Raw genomic sequence first — 20,463 nt, forward strand, 5'->3', positions numbered from 1 at the left:
GCCTGGCCTGCTTCCCAGCCAGGCGCCTGCCTTTCTGCCATCTTAGTCTCACTGACTTCCTCTTTCGTTCCTGTCCAGATGGCAGCTGCCTTAGTTTCCATCTGAGACCCTCTCTAACTCTCAGGACACAGAAGTCCTACCTCTTCCTCTCTCTCCCAGCTATAGGCTATTTAGCTCTTTATTTGACCAATCAGGTGATGGAGAACAATGTTTTACAAAATACTGAATCAGGAGATACTTCATAATAGTGACAATACCAAAACTGGGACTGCCACCAGATCTGTGGGTATAGAAGTCATCATTTGAATACAGGGTGCACAAAAAATATCCCCCAACAAATGTTTATTTCTGGAGATGTGATCCAAACAAAGCTTTGTAAATGTTAAGCTCTCACCCCACCCAACTCCATATCTTACTCTATTGAGAAATTCACATAGCCTGAAATTTAACTTTTTAGTGTAGACAGTTTAATGCAATTAGGACATTCCCAGTGTAGTGCATTCTGACCTTGCCTACCTAGTTACAAATGTTTTCATTGGTTCACGATGGCAGGATGCACTCAAAAGTAGGGTCTTGTTTCTTCATTTCCATAGTCCATGGCAATTGGCAGTCTGCCTTCTCCATCTCCGGATTACATACTCTAGGTATTTCTTTTATAAATGTAATTATATAACCATTTTTGTGTCATCTTTGCAGGCTTATCCAAGCAATAGCATACATTTTTTATTTGTTTCTTGAAAGCCTTATACTGTAGTAAGCCTAGGCTTACCTTGAATTTATGGTATTCCATCTACCTCAGCCTCCTAAGTGATGGAATTAAATTTTCTATTTAATGGCTAGTCACATTGCCCCCTTTGCCCTGCCATAAGTTTTTTTCCCCCCCTCTTCATTGATAGACATTTGAAATATTTTTAAAACAAAGGAGGAATAGACTGAACTGTGGTAGCTAGAGCCTCTACTCCTATAGCACTTGGTAGGCAGAGCCGGAATAATCAGGGGTTCAGGGTCATCCTGACTGCAAGTCCATGGTTAGCCTTGGGCTACTTGAGAAACCTCTTAAGAGATTGTTCATTGGCTCATAGCACATACTTCTTTTTAGATACCCACGTTTGGTTCCTAGCACCCATGTTGGGTGGCTCACAGCAACCTTTAATTGCAGTTTTGAAGAATCTGATACCCTTTTCTGACTTCCACAGGCAACCATACACATGTGGGCAACATACTTACACATAAATACAAATAATACTTTGGCTTGTTTTTGTTTTTGTTTTTTAGAGTAGGCTTTCTCTATAGCCCAGACTGTACTGCTGTAGATTAGGCTGGCCTTGAACACACAGGTCCAACTGCTTCTGCCTTCCAGGTGCTAGGATTAAAGGTGTATGCCACTACCGTAACCTGATACAAATCTTTGAACACGTGAACCAGTTAGGTCTGGCAAGATGGCTCAGTTGGCACAGCACTGATGCTTTGCCGCAGAAGCATGAGAACCTGAATTTTGATCCCTACCTGGCACCCACATAAAAAGCTGTGTGCAATGGTGTGCCTCCATACCAGGAATCAGACAGGCTAATCTTGGAACTTGGTATCCAAGCAGTCACGCCAGTTGCTGAGCCATGTAAGGAGCTCAGTGAGGAGTACTTGTGTGAACAAAGGTCCAGGGAGCCTGAGGAGACCACTGCTGTCAAACTGAGACCTCCATGTACACATTAACATGCACCTATACACACAGGTACCTATGTAAACACAGCCCTTCCAGTATGACTGAGGTTTCAGAATATGCAAAAAAAACACTTGCTTGGCCATTTGGCTGTTGTTTATCACTCATCTGTAATCTTTTGTTTTGTTTTGAGACAGTTTCTCTGTAGCCGTGGTTGTTCTGGAACTCACTATGTAGACCAGGCTGGCCTGAAGTCACTCCAGAATGCTGGGACTAAAGGTGTGCGCCACCATGCCCGGCTTCTTCTGTAATCTTTAAAGTGCTTCAATATCCTCATGGAATGCAATGTTCCATGAACTTTGTTCTATTTCTTAGATAATATGAATAGGTTCTAGATCACTACTGCTAAGTGAAACTGTTGGTATGAGTGTAGTTTCTGAGAGTTTTGAAATATTTTTTCAAATACTATATTTTTTCTTTTGCTCAAAAGTCTTACTTCCTCTGATTCTTCCGAATAGACTTGTAGTTGTGAAACGCACTGTATTCCAGCCCACTAAGTCACTTTTTGCCATGCAATCCTCTTCCTTTTGTTGCCAATGCACATAGCATGTTTTTCTATATAGTGTTGGTGACAACCCAGAGCCCTGTGCAGATGAGGTACAGTCATTCCCATGTGTTCTATACCCTAGTGCTTCCATAGCACTTGATTTGCATGTGTCCTGTACAGTGTCATGTTGTCCTTCTGTGCCAGAGAATAACAATCACAATTCTTCTTTGGCTATTAAAAGAGAACTATAGCAGCTCTATTAGGAAGTAATATAGATAAAGGAGAGTGGAGAAGACTTGAGCTTATGTTTCCCTCTTTCCCTTTTCCCCTCCTTCCTGCTCATAGAGAGAAGAATCAAATGAGTCTGCAGAAGCTAGCAGCAACTGGGAAAAGCAAGAAAGTATTGTGTTGAAATTGCAGAAGGAATTCCCAAATTTTGATAAACAGGTAAAAAAGTGTTCAAATGTGCGTGTACTTACATGTTTGTATTATAAAATGGTGTTTGAGTTAAACCATGTGCAAACTTAAGGTGAACTTTGTATTTTTTTGAATTATATACACCAACTAGTATTATAAATATTTTCAGCTACTTGCTTATTACCTTAATTATTTACTGTGCTTACTAATTGTGGTGTCAGTATTATAAATGGAATCATAGTAAATATAATCATAGTAAAATTGTGAATCGTTAAATGTAAAAAGCTGATCTAACCCCTTCCATCAGGTTCTCACTCTTGAACTTTGTTGTAAGAATTTTAAAGTATTACATTTCAGTATCTTAATGCTCCATAAAGGTCATCCTCCTTTCCAGTTAACATGAAACTGTTTAGGCATGCCAATACATGAACCTCTGTCCTCTCTCTTTGCTGTGTATTTATTGACGCATATACTTGTTCAACTTATGGGAAATTTTCGTGGATGTGTTCTTTTTGTGCTCAGGTAATCTGTCTGAATTCTGGTGAACAATGCATAGTCTTGTTACAGTGTCCTTTACATGCATTATTCTGCTTGTTTATCAGCTGGGGATATATATAGCACGGCTGGTAGAGCATGCTTGTCACATATATACATAGGAGCCAGAGATGTGTTAAGTTGCATATACTGAAGCATGCCTGTTATCCAAGGCCTAGGGAAGGTGGGCAAGAGGAAAAAAAGTCACATTTCTATCCCTGTTGAACACTGTATTTGTGAGGTGAAATTAAACAGGAAGGATATATAAAATAGCACTAAAACAATGGCAATACTGAGAGAGGTGGTGTACACATTTAACTATAGCACTTGGAAGGCAGAGGCTGGTGAATTTTCAAGGCCATCCTGGTCTATAGAGAGAGTTCCAGGACAGCCAATGCTGTCTCAAAACAAAAACAAAGGTAGTAATATGAATTCTTTATTTTCCAGTGATTACATTTTAAAAGAGCATAACTATTTTTCTGTATTGTTAATTTCACGCTTTTAACAGAAAAAAATAATGTACTTTCAGGAGTTAAGGGAAGTGCTTAAGGAGCATGAGTGGATGTACACAGAAGCCTTGGAGTCTCTGAAAGTGTTTGCGGAAGATCAAGGTAATCAGTAATGGGCTCCCTCAGTCCCATGTCCTACTGTAGAACAGAGCCTGTCAGCTGCTGACTCAAAGTGATTCAGGAGTAATACTGTAAAATGTTCTAAAGGATGAATTCCCAAGTATTTTGACTTGTTCTTGACCATTGTAATAGTCAAGGTAGTGCATAACTTTGTTTTTCTTGTATAATCTTTTCTGATTCCGAAGACAACATTTAAATTGTCTTCTTCAGTTATATTTTGACATCTGCCACTCTAGGATGGATCTTACAGTTGTTTGCATATTAGCCTCACTTGCGGGAATCCAAAGTGGTGCTGTGAGCTGCAGAGAGTGGTGGAGGAGAGAGCTGCAGACAGACTTAGGTTGTGTGTGTCCAGAGATGCTTCTAACCAACAGTCAAATAGACTGCAGCATTCTACAACAAAACGACGGCTTTTAAAGTCCAGCACAGCGACTTCAGTTCTTACTTTACTTATGTATTCAAGTTTTTACATGAGCAAAGCGTGAACATAGAATAACTTATAACTCTGGAAGTTTTTTGAATAAATAGAAAATAAAAATTTTAAATTAAGCACACACTTATCTGTAGGTTTGTTCAGGACCTGATACTAGAAATTAACTAGCACCCAATTTCCTTTTGTGAAGTGGCATGATATTTGCATGTGACCTATATGCCATTTCCCCTTGTCTTCTTCAAGTCATCTTACCATTACTTACAACACCTGACATGACATAAATGCTGTGCAAGCTGCTTTTCTCTTATGTAGGGAATAATGTTGAAAAAATTTATGTTCAGGATATATCCAGTTCTTTTTCTAATGTATTTTTTCCATTTTTATTAAATTGTGTATTTCTTATTTACATTTCAAATGTTATTCTCTTTCCTGGTTTCCAGGCCAACATTCCCCTAGCCCCTCCCCCTCCCCTTCTTTATGGGTGTTCCCCTCCCCTTCCTCCCCCCATTACTGCCCTCCCCCCAATAATCCCATTCACTGGGGGTCCAGCCTTGGCAGGACCAAAAGCTTCCCCTTCCACTGGTGATCTTACTAGGATATTCATTGCTACCTATGGGGTTGGAGCCCAGGGTCAGTCCATGTATAGTCTTTAGGTAGTGGCTTAGTCCGTGGAAGCTCTGGTTGGTTGTCATTGTTGTTCATATGGGGTCTCCAGCCCCTTCAAGCTCTTCTAGTTCTTTCTCTGATTCCTTCAACGGGGGTCCCGTTCTCAGTTCAGTGGTTTACTGCTGGCATTCGCCCATGTATTTGCCATAATCTTGCAGTGTCTCTCAGGAGAGATCTACATCCGGTTCCTGTCAGCCTTCACTTCTTTGCTTCATCCATCTTATCTAGTTTGGTGACTGTATATGTATGGGTCACATGTGGGGCAGGCACTGAATGGGTGTTCCTTCTGCCTCTGTTCTAAACTTGGCCTCCCTATTCCCTCCCAAAGGTATTCTTGTTCCCCTTTTTAAAGAAGGAGTGAAGCATTTGCATTTTGGTCATCCTTCTTGAGTTTCATGTGTTCTGTGCATCTAGGGTAATTCAAGCATTTGGACTAATAGCCACTTATCAATAAGTGCACACCATGTGTGTGTTTTTCTGTGATTGGGTTACCTCACTCAGGATGATATTTTCCAGTTCCATCATTTGCCTATGAATTTCATAAAGTCATTGTTTTTGATAGCTGAGTAGTATTCCATTGTGTAGATGTTCTAATGTATTTTCATATGGCTTGTTGGATCCATCAATTTGGAACCCACAGACACAGGCTACGGTCAATGGTAATTTATCCATTATTAGTACTATTTTCTTAGGAAAATAATTTAGAAAAAATTGTACCTTCATTCACAGGAAGCTTAAAAATCAGTGAAACACAGAGCAGTGGCACTTTGAGGCAATATATTTGATGTTAAATGGTGATAAATTAGTAGTCGCAGTGATAGGAAAATGCTTTACACTGCGTTGCTGCTTCTGGCAGGCTGCAACCAGGCCTGGCTCCTTTGTTCCTTTTGGCAGTGTGTGTACATGCAGCTGCTGTCTCAGAATGCCTGCTTTAAAAGCAGATCTATGTTTAAAAGTGAGTTACCAACTACCTTTGAAATGTCATTGTAGATTTTGATAGCTTTAAATTCTGTTTTATATTACTCTTAATGTGTATTAAGATTTGACAGGAAGTTGTGGTTGAATTCTTCAATATTCACAAGGAAAATGCAGTGTTTACATACTCTTCTTACTCTATTTGACATCTTATGTTTCATATTTTATTCAATTTTTATATTTCTAAGTTAGTTACAACTTGTGTATTTTTTTGTACACAGATGTGCAGTGTGCTTCACAAAGTGAGGTTACAAATGGAAAAGAAGTTGCAAGGAATCAAAATTATTCTAAAAATGCAGCTAAAATAAAGATGAAACAGAAAATTTCCATGAAACCACAAAATGGCTTTAACAAGAAACGTAAGAAAAATGTATTTAATCCTAAGAAAGCCGTAGAGGACTCTGAGTATGATTCGGGTTCTGATGCTGGGAGCTCACTGGATGAGGACTACAGCAGTTGTGAAGAAGTGATGGAGGACGGCTATAAAGGCAAAATTCTCCACTTCCTTCAAGATGCTTCGATTGGTGAACTGACTTTGATTCCTAAGTGTTCTCAGAAAAAGGCTCAGAAGATAATAGAACTCCGGCCCTTTAATAATTGGGAAACTCTGGTAAGGGTGTGTGTGTGTGTGTGTGTGTGTGTGTGTGTGTGTGTGTGTGTTCATCTGTCTGTCTGTCTGTCTGTCTGTATCTGTGTGTGTGTTTTAATTTATAGTTCCGTTTGTAGTCAGATTGTCTTCAGCCCAGGAAAGCATAAATGGGTGGCCTTATACTGTATAGAGTCAAACATTACTTTCATTGTAGCCAATAGTATTTCAAATAGTGTCATATGACCTAATTTTGAATGAATTAAGGGGTGATTTTCCTGAAAAAACCCAAGCTGATTGGCTGGGAATGCTGTCACTCATCTTTTGCATAGAAACTTGGTTCATTTCACTGCAGAAGAAGAAATTAGAGCTTACTTTTCAGAAGGAGTTGTTTGCTAGCCAGTTGTGATCTGTTAGTGCTGAGACACCATGCAGAAGGCAAGAATGTGGCAGATACTTGACTACAACTGCCCGAAGAGCAGTAGCAGCGGCCAGAGGCGTTCCATGGCCCACATGCCAGCCTGAGTGCTTTATGCTTCCCCACAAAGAAGCAGATGTTTATTTTCTTTTTCTTCTAAATGTGACAGCTCAGTTTCTAACATGTTTCTCCTGATTAAACAACGTGGCCATTTGATGGAGTGTAGCAGGCTGCAGCATTTTTTTATTGGAAAAAATAGCAAAGTTGTGGAAGCATAGAATTCAAGTGTAGGCGAAAGAAAGGCATGAGCTCTGTCTGGTGAGTACACTTTGCACGATCATTTTCTGGTGTTTGACTTCCTGTGAATGAGTTTTATCTAAAATACCTGCTTTTTGAGTTTTCTAAACTTCAGCGATTATCAAATATTATTCCTATGAATACTCTTGTGTTTTAGATTTTACTTCAACTTTTATGGAAATGTGGGCTTTATTCTTGGGTTGTGTATAGGCCCTCCAAGCCCAGCAATATGGATGGTTGTGTACAGCTTTGAGAGATGAGGCGGCTCTTGCTGGTTTGTGGAGGCTTCGGTGTTTTAGTCCTTGTGCTGTGGAATGTAGATGCATGCATTTGTGACTAATACTAGACCTATAACGAACCTAAACGAGCATGGATGACCTCAATAAGTGTCCTGAAATGTTGATGGGGATGGTCTCTGCACAACAATTTCCAAAAAGCATTTTTTTTAAAAAAAATTAAAGTATTTTAGCATATAGAAAAATACTAGTCCAGCAGAACTTGAAGGGGGAAAAAAAAAGACACATAATCAGACTTAAAATGTTTCGTTTTGCCCCAAGCGCATGCTTTTCTAGAGAACATCTGTCAAAGCAGATCGTTTCGAAACTTGTTTGGCTTTGCCTGAGTGATTACTTGTTGAGGTATTTGCTGAAGGGCTTTCTGCTTCTTCTTTTCTCCCGTTTTATTTTTCTTTTAATCTTTAATGGTCTCTTGTGTTATTATGGGCTTGGGTTGCTCAGGCTTGTTAGGATTTTAATTTATTTAATAAGGGATGCAGTTATCTGTACTAGTTTGTGTAGTCACTGTAACTACTTGCCCAGATAGCTTATAATAAAAGCAGATTATATAGTTTTACCAAGGTATATGTGCCAGATGTTTTAAAAAATATTCAGCAACTTAACATGGACAAGACATATTTCCTTAATTAATTGGCAGAGTTTATATCAGTCTTGACATGAATTTGGAGATTATGCATTATTTACTAAGTCTCCTGACTTCTTTTTCCTTCACGAAATTGGACATAAAGACCATATTGTTCATCCTAGCCAACCCATCTCAATGTTGAACATTTTATGAAGTAGTGAGAAAGTATCTTAAAAGTAGACGAATTACTTCATTGGGTACAATGTTTTGTTATCCTGAGCAAGGTGTATAAATAGGCTATTGCAAATTGATAAATAGACAAGTAAATCTCTAAGCCTAAAATTTTAACTTCCTTAGAAATTTTTGCTTTTACTTTCTAGGAGCCAGCATTTTGAATGTGACTAGATTATAAAGTAATTTAATATATTAATAAAATGATTAAAAATTTAATATTATATACATTTCTATAAAAGCTATATAACTTACTGTCCTTTTTTATTAATAATGTGATAATATATTCAGGGTTAAAGCAAACAATAGCAAAAATACCCCTATGCTGTACTCAAAAATTACTATGACATTTGAAGTTTTGTCATTCAAGGTTTTACACAGAACTAAATGAAATTATAAGATATTACAGATTTAGGACAGCGATCTTAAACCTTTCAATTCCTAAAGCGATTGTTGAATTCCTAACAGTGAATAAATAAATGTAAATTCATAAATATTTAATCAAAAATGCAACTTGAATGTAAAAATCTTAGAAACACCTTTAACCCATACTTTGAAAAAGTTGTAGATTATTAGTTTTCACTAAACCTTTAAATATATAATGTAATATAAATCTGATTCATATAATATATAATATATTTGCATAATAGTAGCCATTTAATAGTATATCACAATAATTCTAAATTCTGAGGTTGCAGTTTTCTGTATTGCTCTAATTTTCTTTCTAGAGGATGTTTTTCCTCCTTTTTTTCCTTAAGTTAAAATGTTTTCGATTTAATCACCTTTATTTTATTTGAGAAAAAAATTGGTTTTTTAAAAGATGTGAATTCAAAGTATTTATGTTTGTAGCTTTATTCATTTCTTTCTTTGTCCTTGTACTGTGATTTCAATAATGTTAGATTTTCTTTATGTTCTTTTCTTTTATCCAGAGTTTTTTTTAAATAGTAACACTTTACATGCTAATTGTAAATAAACTACAATGTTACATATAGCAGGCTTTGCAATATAGCAAGCCAAAAATGGCATTAGTTGAAAATTCATGATTGTTAAAGTAGGGAAAATGAAAGTTTTTATTGGCAAAGTTCATAATTGATGGTATCAGTTCACCAACTACTTGAAGAAGTTTGGTCTTTCTAGCCTAGTATCAGACAGGATAGGGATACGATTGTGTCCATGTTGCATTTTTAATTGCAGTGTTATATGCTTGTTAGAATATTATTTATGGAAGATATAGTTTGATTGTTATAGGGCTTCCCCAGCTCTCATGATGCCCAGGGTTCAATCCACAGCACCAAATAAATCAGGCACAGTGGCACACACCTGTAATCATTGCACTTGGGAGCTAGAAACAGAAGAATCAGAATTTCATGGTTCTCTTTGAACCATGAACACATTTTAGGCCATATTAGGCTACAGGAGATCCTGCCTTAAATAAAATAAAACATACTTTGTTAAAAAGCATGTCTATTTATACTGCTTGGTATAGTATTTACGAATAGCTTCCTTCATGAATATTACCTACCATCTTTAGATTCCTGTCTCTTTCAGTGTTCAGGGTAAATGTGTATTAGCACTGCCCCAGCAGGTACAGCTTCTGTCTAGTGCTTTGTTCTGCCAGTGCTGCTCTGTCTTCTCGTGATTTGAAGAACTGGTGCCTGACTTCACTTTGTTTAACCCTATAAAATACTTGTCTTCATTTCATCTTAAATACTGAAATGGTTCTTTCTGTTTTCTTTTTCTTTTATTAGTTTATTTCTGTTTTATGTTTTTGTCTTTTTTTCTGAGATAGGGTTTCTCTGTTAGCTCTTGGAACTCATTTTGTTGACCGGGTTAACTTTGAACTCACAGAGATCAATCAGTCTCTGCCCCCCAAACCCTGGGATTAAAGGTGTGCGTCAGCACAACTGGCTATGATTATTATTTCTTTGAGTAGAGTGGTTTCATTGCTTTTTAAGATTACTGTATTGGGGCTTTATTTTAATTTGTACAAGTTTGATGAACTTCCTAAAAATTACAAATGGATTATGAGTAGTTTGCCATATACTTATAGCTGCTGCCAGCTATGTGTAATAATGAGTAAGACCGTCCTTGAACTGTTTTTTTTTTTTTTTGGTTCTTTTTTTTTCGGAGCTGGGGACCGAACCCAGGGCCTTGCGCTTCCTAGGTAAGCGCTCTACCACTGAGCTAAATCCCCAGCCCCTGAACTGTTTTTTGACTAAGAATTAAATAATTTTAGAAATTTACCTTTAAACAATTTCCTCCTCTTATAAAAATTCAAAGGCATTTTCTTTTGCAAGAGTGACACATTGTGGCAAGAGAGAGGAACTGCAGTTCCAGGGTCTACTGGTCCCTTCTCTTTTCAGTACAGGCCCTTGAACTCAGCCTTTCAGAGAAGAACGTTCTTGGGATACTACTTGAGATTTTTAGAGACGCTAATCGTGTTGATAGTCTTTGCATATAGCTGTCTAGTAAGTAGGAGTTTTATGTTTTCTTTACTCTCCCTTAATACTGTTTTTTTTTTTTTTTCTTTTCTTTTCTTTTTTTTTAGAAGCTGGGGACCGAACCCAGGGCCTTGTGCTTGCTAGGCAAGCGCGCTGCTAAATCCCCAACCCCCTTAATACTGTTTTTTAAGTTGATTTTTGTATGTGTAAAATTGAAACACCGTAGGAATGAAAAATGTGGTTTATCCAAAATTCCACCAAAGATACCCACCACCTAAGAGAGTTTCGTGCCATCTATTCATTGATACATTTAATGCCATGTAAACAAGATCCTACTTTTTATGCTTCTCTGTGACCTGAGGTTTATAGGGTGACCTTGTCCTGCTTACGCCTATGTTTAAAATCATCGATAATTGTTTTGACTTTTTGTTTGCTCTTTTTTGCAACTTTTCTCTGTTATAATTAAAATGTTACCTTGTTTTTCATATTTTCATACTCAGGACTAGAGTTAAGCACCTCACTCCCAAGAATTACAGCCACCTTTATAGTATATACAATTTAACAACAGAGTTTTTGTGCTTAGCAATATTCCTTTAAAAAATATATACTTTTGAATTAAACAGTTTTTGCTTAATTAATTTTTTTCTGTATATGAGCATTTTGCCTCCATATATTTTTGCGTACCATATATTTGCCAGGTGCCACGAAGGCTGGAAGGTGAGGGTGTTGTATCTCCCCAAGCTGGAGTTACAACTCTGACCCATTTTGCTGGTGCTGGGAATTAAGCCTTGGTCCTTTGGGTGGAAGAACAGCCACTGAGTGCTCAGAACTGCTTAGTCATCTCATGAATCCCTTCTATCTTAGTTTTCATTCTAAATACGTTTGCCTACTTGATGTCAAGCTCATTCATTCTTTGGTTTTGGCCTCCTGACAGCTGAGATTGAAAGTATGTATAGGTTTATGTAGCCCATTCTGGCCTTCGCTCATTGTAGAGTAGAAAATGGCCTTAAACTCTTTGATCTCTCTGCCTCTTCACCCAAGGTTTACATGCATGTGCCACAGGATCTTTCATTTAGTATTTTTTGGTAAAACATAGAACTTATCAGCCATTTTGTGGTCAAGCATTCATGGTGTCCCTTTAAAACAGAAAATCTTATCCTTTTTTTGACTTAAAACCTTTTAATTGCTTTACAGTGTTCATAATTGAACTCATCAGAATGGTCCTTCAGTCCTTTCCCACTTTCTGGTTGAAATAATCTTGTGTTCTTCTAAGCTCTGATATGTTGATCGTATGATTACAGCAGTTCTTTGTTACATCTGAAGAGAGTTTTTAGGTTTTAGCATTCTTCTTATAATACAGGCCTGTGAAGTTCCATCCTTTCTTTTTAACACTTAGATTGTCTTTCCTAATTAATAGTAAACCATGTAAGGGAGAGACTGTTTCTATGTAGCAGATACTTTTACCAGTCAGAGTCATATTCATTAGAGAACAAAACAACCAAACTCCTTAATTTATATAATAAAAAGTAGTTGGCTACAGAAAAAAAAATCAATTTACAGAAGTGGTATCACTTCTCTGAAAATATTACTTGTTTTGAGCTTTAACAAATGTTTTTCTTTGTGCATGCATTAATGTCTGTGTTTCTATGTAAACGTGCATGGGTGCCTGCAGAGGGCAGAAGAGGGTACTGGATACTTTGGAGCTGGGGTTATAGCTGATTATAAGTTAACCTGATGTGGGTTAAGAACCAAATTTGGGACTTCTGCAAAAGCAGGAAGTACTCTTCGCTCTGATTTGTCTCTCCTGCTCTTGGTTTCAGATTTTAAGTTATTTGAGAGAAGATCTGTTAACATTGAAAACAAAGCACAAACTTTGGATTTTCTCCAATTTTATAACGTAAATTTTTTGGATTAAGAATTGTTGGATTTAATGAGTTGTTGAGTAAGATGTACCTTGTAATTTTTGCACACTATGTTACTTATGTTCTTTCTTGATTTCTGGTTAATTTTGGTGTTTTTCTCATATGCAAACTTCCAACAAACTGCACAGTAGAAATGAGATGAGGATTTTTGTTCCATAATTTTTTATTTCATTTAAAATGTGATATTTTAATGAAATTTAATAAAACCTCCCTATACCTAATGAATATGGGTAATTTCCCCCTGAACTTAACTATGAGGGCAAGGGGTTACCTAATGATTGTGAATATTGTCCCTGTAGAAACATAACACACAAATAACAGTATTTTGGGCACTGGAGAGACATCTCAGTGATTAAGCTCTTCTAGAGGATCCAGATTTGATTTCCAGCATTCTTATGACAGCTAAAAAAATATCTGTAAGTAGTCCTGGATGGAGTACCTGACACCATCTTTTGGCCTCTGTGGGCACTATATGTATGCAGTGTACATACATGAAAGCAAAACACACATAAAGTGAAAGACAAGTGTATCAGTGTTTTATAGTTCTGTTATATGCTGGGCTTGGTGGCATATGCTTTTAATGCCTCTACAGGGGATCAAGAGATAGACTGATCTCTGTGTTAAAGGTCACAAGGTCTATATAGTTCTAGACCAGCCCGCTATACATTGTGAGTGACCTGTCTAAAAGCAATAAAAATCCTATAGAATAGATCAGAAAAATTGTTTCCTAACAACCAACTCTTAGTATAAACATAAAAATTATTTTGTTACAAATTGGATTTTGTTTTACAAGAAACATATTTCAGAAATGGTGAATTTCTATTGTGTAGGTTTCTCACTACATTTTGAAACACTGTAATCACAAGAATGATTTTTATTTTAATTTAGAAGTGTATGGTAAATATTATATGGTGATATGAATCAAAATCATTTGTTTTTATTCTAGCAGATGGCTGTCTGTTAGGTTCCTCCCTACAGTTCTGGATTGAGGGACTTTTTTTTTCCTCAGTGGGCTGCCAAGTGGTGGCTGAGCTTTTTCATCCTTTGCATAATAATGTTTGAGCTTTGTTCTTTAGGGCGTAGGTTTTCAGTTATTTGTATTATTCAGGGTCTCCTTTTGAAAACATTCTTTTAAAGTTTTACAATTATTTACACAGGTACTATATTGTAGTTGTTTTAAAGAGTTTTTTTTTTTTTTTTTGTAACTATTAGATTGGTCATAATTAACCTGTATGTATACTGCATGTTATCAAACCCAGGGTCTTTCACATGCTGGCAAATGTTCTATCACTTAAATTTATGAAATTATATTTTGATCTGTGATGCTTTTCTAATAATCTCCACTTAAAAACAAGGTATCAGCCTGTGTAGTGTTCATGCCTTTAATGCTACCGCTAAGGAGGCAGAAGCAGGCAGATCTCTAGATGAGTTTCAGTTCAGCAAAGGCAATAAAATGATACCCTGCCTTGTAAACAAACAAACAAATGTAAGTTTAACGTGTTAAATGATAACTATTTGTGTTGTAATTTGTAGAGTTGTACTTTGATATGTCTTCAGGTTAATCTTTTTTTCTTTTTTCTTTTTTTTTTCGGAGCTGGGGACCGAACCCAGGGCCTTGAGCTTGCTAGGCAAGCGCTCTACCGCTGAGCTAAATCCCCAACCCCCAGGTTAATCTTAATATTCAGTAGTCATAGAAAGTGACAGAAATGAAAGTGAGTTTAGCCCCACAGTCTGTTTTGCTATTATCTTTACTAAGGGGTGAAGCTGAACTTTTGGGGGTAAAATTAGTGGATGAGAAATGTCATGGTGAATTTTAACTTTGTGCCCTTGGGTGTGCTGCACTGTTCCACCCCCCCCCCCCCAATCCTACTCTCTTTGGATCCATAGATGAAAGACACATATACATTATCTTATTTCTAATAGGTTTTTAGCTCAATGGCTGGGTACTTCTGAGCCTCCTGTGGCTAGCATGCTTTTCCTTTTTCCCTAACTGGATACTTTCTAAATACCCTTAGCTTTGCTGCCTTGTAACCTTCTGTGAGGCCCATTGGTCTCTGCTGCCCAAAATGTTTCTGGGTTGCCCTTCCTGGGACCGCTTTCTCTTTTTACACCTGCATTTTGGCTGATAACTCCTTTTATAGCTCTAATTCTGTTCCTTCTCTCCTCCCCTGGTCAAGGTGATCTCCTCTCTCGCTATATGTCTTAGACTGTGCAACTCTAAGGGTCTCAAGCCATCTCCCTTATCCCAGCCATTGGCCGCTGGCATCTTTATTGATCAATCAAAAACAAATTGGGGACAAGGATCTTCAGCAGATTTACAATTAAATCAAAGCATCAGAACCATTCCCCTACAATGAAATATGAAAATTTAATATTTTTAATATAAGGAAACATTTGCTGCCAGTACCAATAAATTTGATAATAAATTTGAGTTTATGTATTGTGTGTTATGTTGAGTATGTGTGAAAAGAGACATTTTATTTCAGCACAATGTGTTTGAAGTGGCAGTATTTCAGTGAAGCACATAAGAATTCAAGTGTAGACATGAAAAGCCAGTTCACGCAGCACTTCTTGATGTCTTTACAATCTTTTCTCCCCTGAAAGAGAGAATTTGGATTTGGCTGCCCAGTATGGTTGTGCACTCCTGCAACCCAGTGTTTGGGGAGCAGAGGTGAGAAGGTTACAATTTTGAGGGGAGTCTGAGCCACAGCACAAAACCTTAAGTTAACTAAGTAACTAGAAAAGAACTTTAATTCTTTCTGCCTGATAGATTTGAGCTATTGAACTATTTTTCTTTTTATGTCATAGTTTACAAAGATGTCCAAAATCAATGGCCTATCTGAAGATTTGATATGGAATTGCAAAACGGTAATTCAAGAAAGGGATGTAGTTATAAGACTTATGAACAAATGTGAAGATATTTCAAATAAATTAACCAAACAAGTTACCATGCTTACTGGAAATGGAGGTGGATGGAACATAGAACAGCCTTCCCTTCTAAACCAAAGGTATCATTCATTGATTACAGTTATTTTGATCTTACTTGAATAAAGTATCTGAACTTTTATTTGCATTGTGCCTAGGGAAACCAAATGTGATTCAGCAACTAAGGTTAGAAGACATTTCTCTAAGGTTCTCAGTGGCACACACAGTATGCCAGTATGTTTTCTTTGATCCCTCCCCCAGCAGGAGATTTTACTCTATTGTGTTGTTTGTTATGTAATCTTATATAACCTTTATCTTCCTTATCTGGCAACAGATAGCTTTATGTGTATTCACTGAAACTAATAAGAATGTTTTAGCCATACTTGTGTAAACTGATGATTTTGCTCTTCGTGTTTCTTAAGCACTTTGAAAAGTCTCCTTGAGGGTAGAAACAAACCAAGAGGATACAGCAGATCGTAACTGCACCCAGTCTTCTAGATGCTACTCATTAAAGTACCTTGCCAGAAGCCTGGCAAAAACTAAACATGTAGAACCATCTAACATCAGTAAATACTCAAGTGGCATTTTGTTTCTGCATAAGGTATTGGAGGATTGTAGTAGGAGAAAGTACATTTTGAACTTTTTTAAAAATAATTTGCTTAGTTTTAAGTAGTTTGGAAATGTAAACCTGTTCAGAATACTTCCTTTTCGGGAAGTACATTCAATTGCTCATTTTGACGTTTGCTTGTATTTCATTTGTTTCTGTTCTTTTTGTTTTTGAGACGGGCTTTCCTATATATAGCCTTACCTGGCTTAGTGCTCACTATGAAGTCTAATCTGGTCTCAAACTAATGATAATTCTCCTGACTCACCTACTAAGTGCTAACATTGTAGTTTTACTCCGTGGAACCACCACACTTGGCTTAAAATAGTCCACATCTCTAAAATCAAGGACTAGTTGGAATAGATTCTAGAAGATCTATACCATGCAGGGTATATGCAACTTTAAATGTTAATTAGAGCCAGGCATGTTGTCTCATCTCTGGAATCCCAGAAGGGTGGACAAGACAGGAGGATCATCACCAATTTGAGGCCAGCCTGGGCTACATTGTGAGTTCAAGACTAGCTTGAGCCACAGGGGAATTTAAGAAAAACAAAACAAAACAAAACAAAACAAAAACTTGTCTTACAGAGAGGGAGATTTGTTTAGAATATTTGTACTTTTCTGTTGTTGAAAATTTTTCTTACAGTTTTTTGTTTTGTTTTTGTTTTTTAGCACTAGGGTTTTGGCAAAAGGATTACCTTAGTTTATGTCTGGTATTTTTCTTAGTTAATGATCAAAGCATATTTGCTGATGATCACTGGATTAATAGTTCAAAATCATAGTATGAAGCAAACAAAGAAGATATGATTATTGGCCTTTAATAGTAAGTTCGAATCTTTTCTGTGCCCTTCTAGGGTGCTATGTGGTGGTGTAGGGAAACGTGATGCAGCTCCCACAAAAGAAGCCCTTTGTGTGTTGCGTAGACAGAACTATGTCAGCAAGTTCTCCTAAGTGTAGTTGGAGCTGCTGCTGCTGCTTGTTCTTCAGCGTGGACGTGGGGAGTTCTTCACTCTGCCAGACTTTCCCAGTTGAGTCCACTTTATCATAACTTGGAGTTTAAAAATGAGTACTTCACTGCATCACTTAAAAACTCTCAACCCACATTCATAAATTTCTCTTCTAAATAGTGTGGTCAGGTAATAATCTCCTTTCCCTTAGTGTAAGGCATATTTTAATTATAAATATTAATGTATTTCTTAATGACATTTTTTATTTTTAATGAAATACTTGATGAGAAATGAAGTTTTAAGTTCTCCTTAGAGCAAAGTCCAAATTGTATCCCCTTGGCAGACTGGCCAGACTTTGCAGCTGCAGTGTAGAAAAATCTGTAGTTGATTATTGCTTTACAGAAGTAAACAGTGTCCAGACAATAACCTTTATTAGCTTTGATAGTGCTGACGAAAGAACCCAGGTATCTCTCATTGGGCACAGGTGCTGTGTTATATATATTTCCAGCCCTTGGGACTTTCTCTCAACAGAGCAGAGCCTTTGTGTCTCCAGATACATGGAATCAGTTAATGCTAGGTGTTTAGTTTACCATGGCCAATTGTTAATTTTAATAGGAGAAAATTTTCCTTTGGAGGTACAGACATTCCAGAACTCCTTGTAAGAAATCACATACCAGAACTGGAGAGAAGGCTGAACTGTTATGAGTCCTGCTGCTTCACAGAGCTTGAGCTCAGTTCCCAGCACTCACATCAGGCAGCACACAAATGCCTATAAATCCATTCAGCTCCCAAGGTTTAATGCCCTCCATTTGCCTCTGTGGTACTAGCATACTCTAATCCTCTCATATACATAAGCAATAAAAACACATCTTTAAAAAAGAAAATTTGTCATGTGTACTTCAAAACCATTACATATTCATACTCATTTCAAAATGTTAAACTTGTTTAAAGTTAACATGTAATGATGTAAGGAACAGTGGCATTAAATTAGAGCTTAATTAGTTCAAATTTTAGAATAAGTATGTAGATAGTATATCCCGTCCTAGTTTTTATGTTTTTTTCTTACTATAGGCATAACTATCTCTAAGACTTTAGTAGTTGATAGGGAATTGACTAATTTTAACTCTTCTCATTGAAAAGGTTTCTAACTTACTCAGCAAAAAGTAGGTCATCTGTCTTTTCCAAGCTAAACCCAGGGAATGCTTGTTTGATAGGATGGGCTTTCTGTCCTGTTTTAAACAGAAATTATTGACAAATGGACTGGTGTCAATGAAAATAGTTTAACCTGAATAGTGCTCTTTAAGTAACTAATAGAGTAGTGTTTGAGGAGCCATGGTGCTGTTAGAAGACGTGACCCTTGGTGGATGGCAGATCGAGTCTGTGTGTGGAACATTTCAAACAAGCTTCTCCAGCTCACAGTTTTGCATTTCACACTAATTATGCACAGTCCTCGGAACTCTTCTTCTTTCTTTCCTTTCAGTCATGATGAACTAGCTTTTCTTACAACACGTGCTTCATTTTACACCGAAGAAGTAATGACTGGGAGAGTTCTTTTTTTCCCCCCAGCAGAAAAGCAACCTCCAAATAATCCATTATTTTTTCATTTATGGTCCCAGAACATTTCACTGAGTGGAAAGTAGGAGAACCTCCAGCCTAGAGATGTTTGTTAGATTGCAGATTTCGAGTTCTGAACACTTCCTACATTCTTATAAGTAAATGGATCGTTGGTCTTCACATGTAATTGTTAAAATTAGGAAATTGTCAAAATAAGTAGAAGGGAAGTTTGAATACGTAACATCTAAATGATAGGTAGGACCTGCAAGAGAAAAAATATAACCTATCGCAATTTGGCATTTGTCAAATTAATGATTTGTCATATTAAATAGTTTTTTTCATTTGTCTTTTGTTTGTTTAACTGGTGCTGGTGATTTTACACAGGGCCTTATGCATGCAAGGCAAGCACTCTTAACAATTAAGCCATATCCCTATCCAGCAAATGGAGTGCAAATTGGCTTTGTTAAACCTGTCTGCATCTTCATTGATCCTTTTAGGTTGGCCTATTGTGTTCTGGAGAAACAATCTATATCAGGCAGCAGTTTTCCTCATACTAAGCAACACTATCACGATATAGACAGAACTAGCTAAGGAACATATATGTATGACTATACATATACACTTATATATGAATGTGTGTTTTTTAATCAAATATTCCAATTTAATAAAACTATTTAGTCAGATATCTAATTAAAGTGTCTTACCTAGGCTTCCTTGTGATTATAAATAAATCAGTATTCCTTGAATAAATTATTTCTGTATAGTAGATGCTCTTTGCGTGAGTATTTTGCCAGAGCCTTTAAACTTTATATTAGTGGTGAAAATTTTTTGTAAATTTAGTTGAAGAATATTCCTTGTTTGTTTTTTTTTTTTTTAATGATGGCGTGTTATGGTGGCCCTCAGATACATTTATAAAATGTTGTAATAGTCCCTTATCAAAATTTTATTTTTATGATATATATATATATATATATATATATATATATATATATATATAGAGAGAGAGAGAGAGAGAGAGAGAGAGAGTAAAGAAAGCATTGGTAAGGACTCAAAAGTAATAGAGAAATAGGTGTTGACTTGACCATGGGATTTGCTATTTTGTGGGTAAAGGGTTGGCTGTGGGGCTAGAGAAGTAGCTCAGCCCTTACGAGCACATGCTACTTTTGCAGAAAAGCTGTTTAGTTTCCAGCATATTGAGCAGCTCATCACTACCTACAGCTTGAATTCTGGTCAGTATAGATACCAAGAATGCATGTGGTCCAGTGACATACATACAAACAAGCACCTGTACATATAAAAAATTATTTTTAAAAGGGGGCCTTTAGAGTAGGTCTGATTGAATACGAGGGCCTTAGGAAAGTTTTTACATTTCTGGAGGTAATGGTTCTGCATCTGTAGGTCACTGCCTCTGTAGGAGCATAGAAATTACATTGGTAAATAGTATTCTTTTTGTAAGGAGGGCACATACTTTGACGTTAGAAATGCAGATAATGTTTTTCTTCCCTGTATTATTGTTACTTTTAGTGAGAAACGTTTTTGTGTAAGGCTGAAACATAGACTTTGGTTTGAGGTGGAGTACTTTTTGACCCCACCTCACTGGAGATGCTTTGGTTTCAGAATTTAAGCCCATAGTCTAGTTGCTTATATGCCACAGCTTATGTCCAGACCTCTTTTCTGTGTGTAGACTAATGTGTGTAGAGGAAGCTAAGGTGGCAGAGGGAAAGCTAGAGAGTGTTTTAGGCTTTCACACTGATGTGTGGTGAGTGCTGTATTTCTGAGAATGAGAATAGGCTTTGGACTTAGAATGACCTCCCAAGTT

At 36.9% G+C, this 20,463-nt stretch overlaps 1 protein-coding gene across 4 annotated transcripts in view; it reads left to right on the forward strand.

The window, feature by feature from the left end:
* The window catches only part of Smarcad1 (SNF2 related chromatin remodeling ATPase with DExD box 1), a 61,080-nt gene that overhangs the window by 22,176 nt on the left and 18,441 nt on the right, over window positions 1-20,463 (forward strand). For all 4 annotated transcript variants that reach the window (NM_001107864.3, NM_001443550.1, NM_001443549.1 and 1 more), the window contains 4 exon segments: window positions 2,550-2,651; window positions 3,685-3,766; window positions 6,080-6,468; window positions 15,423-15,622. In NM_001107864.3, coding sequence (NP_001101334.2) covers window positions 2,550-2,651; window positions 3,685-3,766; window positions 6,080-6,468; window positions 15,423-15,622 — 773 coding nt within the window.

Source organism: Rattus norvegicus, chromosome 4 (assembly GCF_021556685.1).
Source record: "Rattus norvegicus strain SHRSP/BbbUtx chromosome 4, alternate assembly SHRSP_T2T, whole genome shotgun sequence".
In the NCBI taxonomy this organism is placed as follows: Eukaryota; Metazoa; Chordata; class Mammalia; order Rodentia; family Muridae; genus Rattus; species Rattus norvegicus.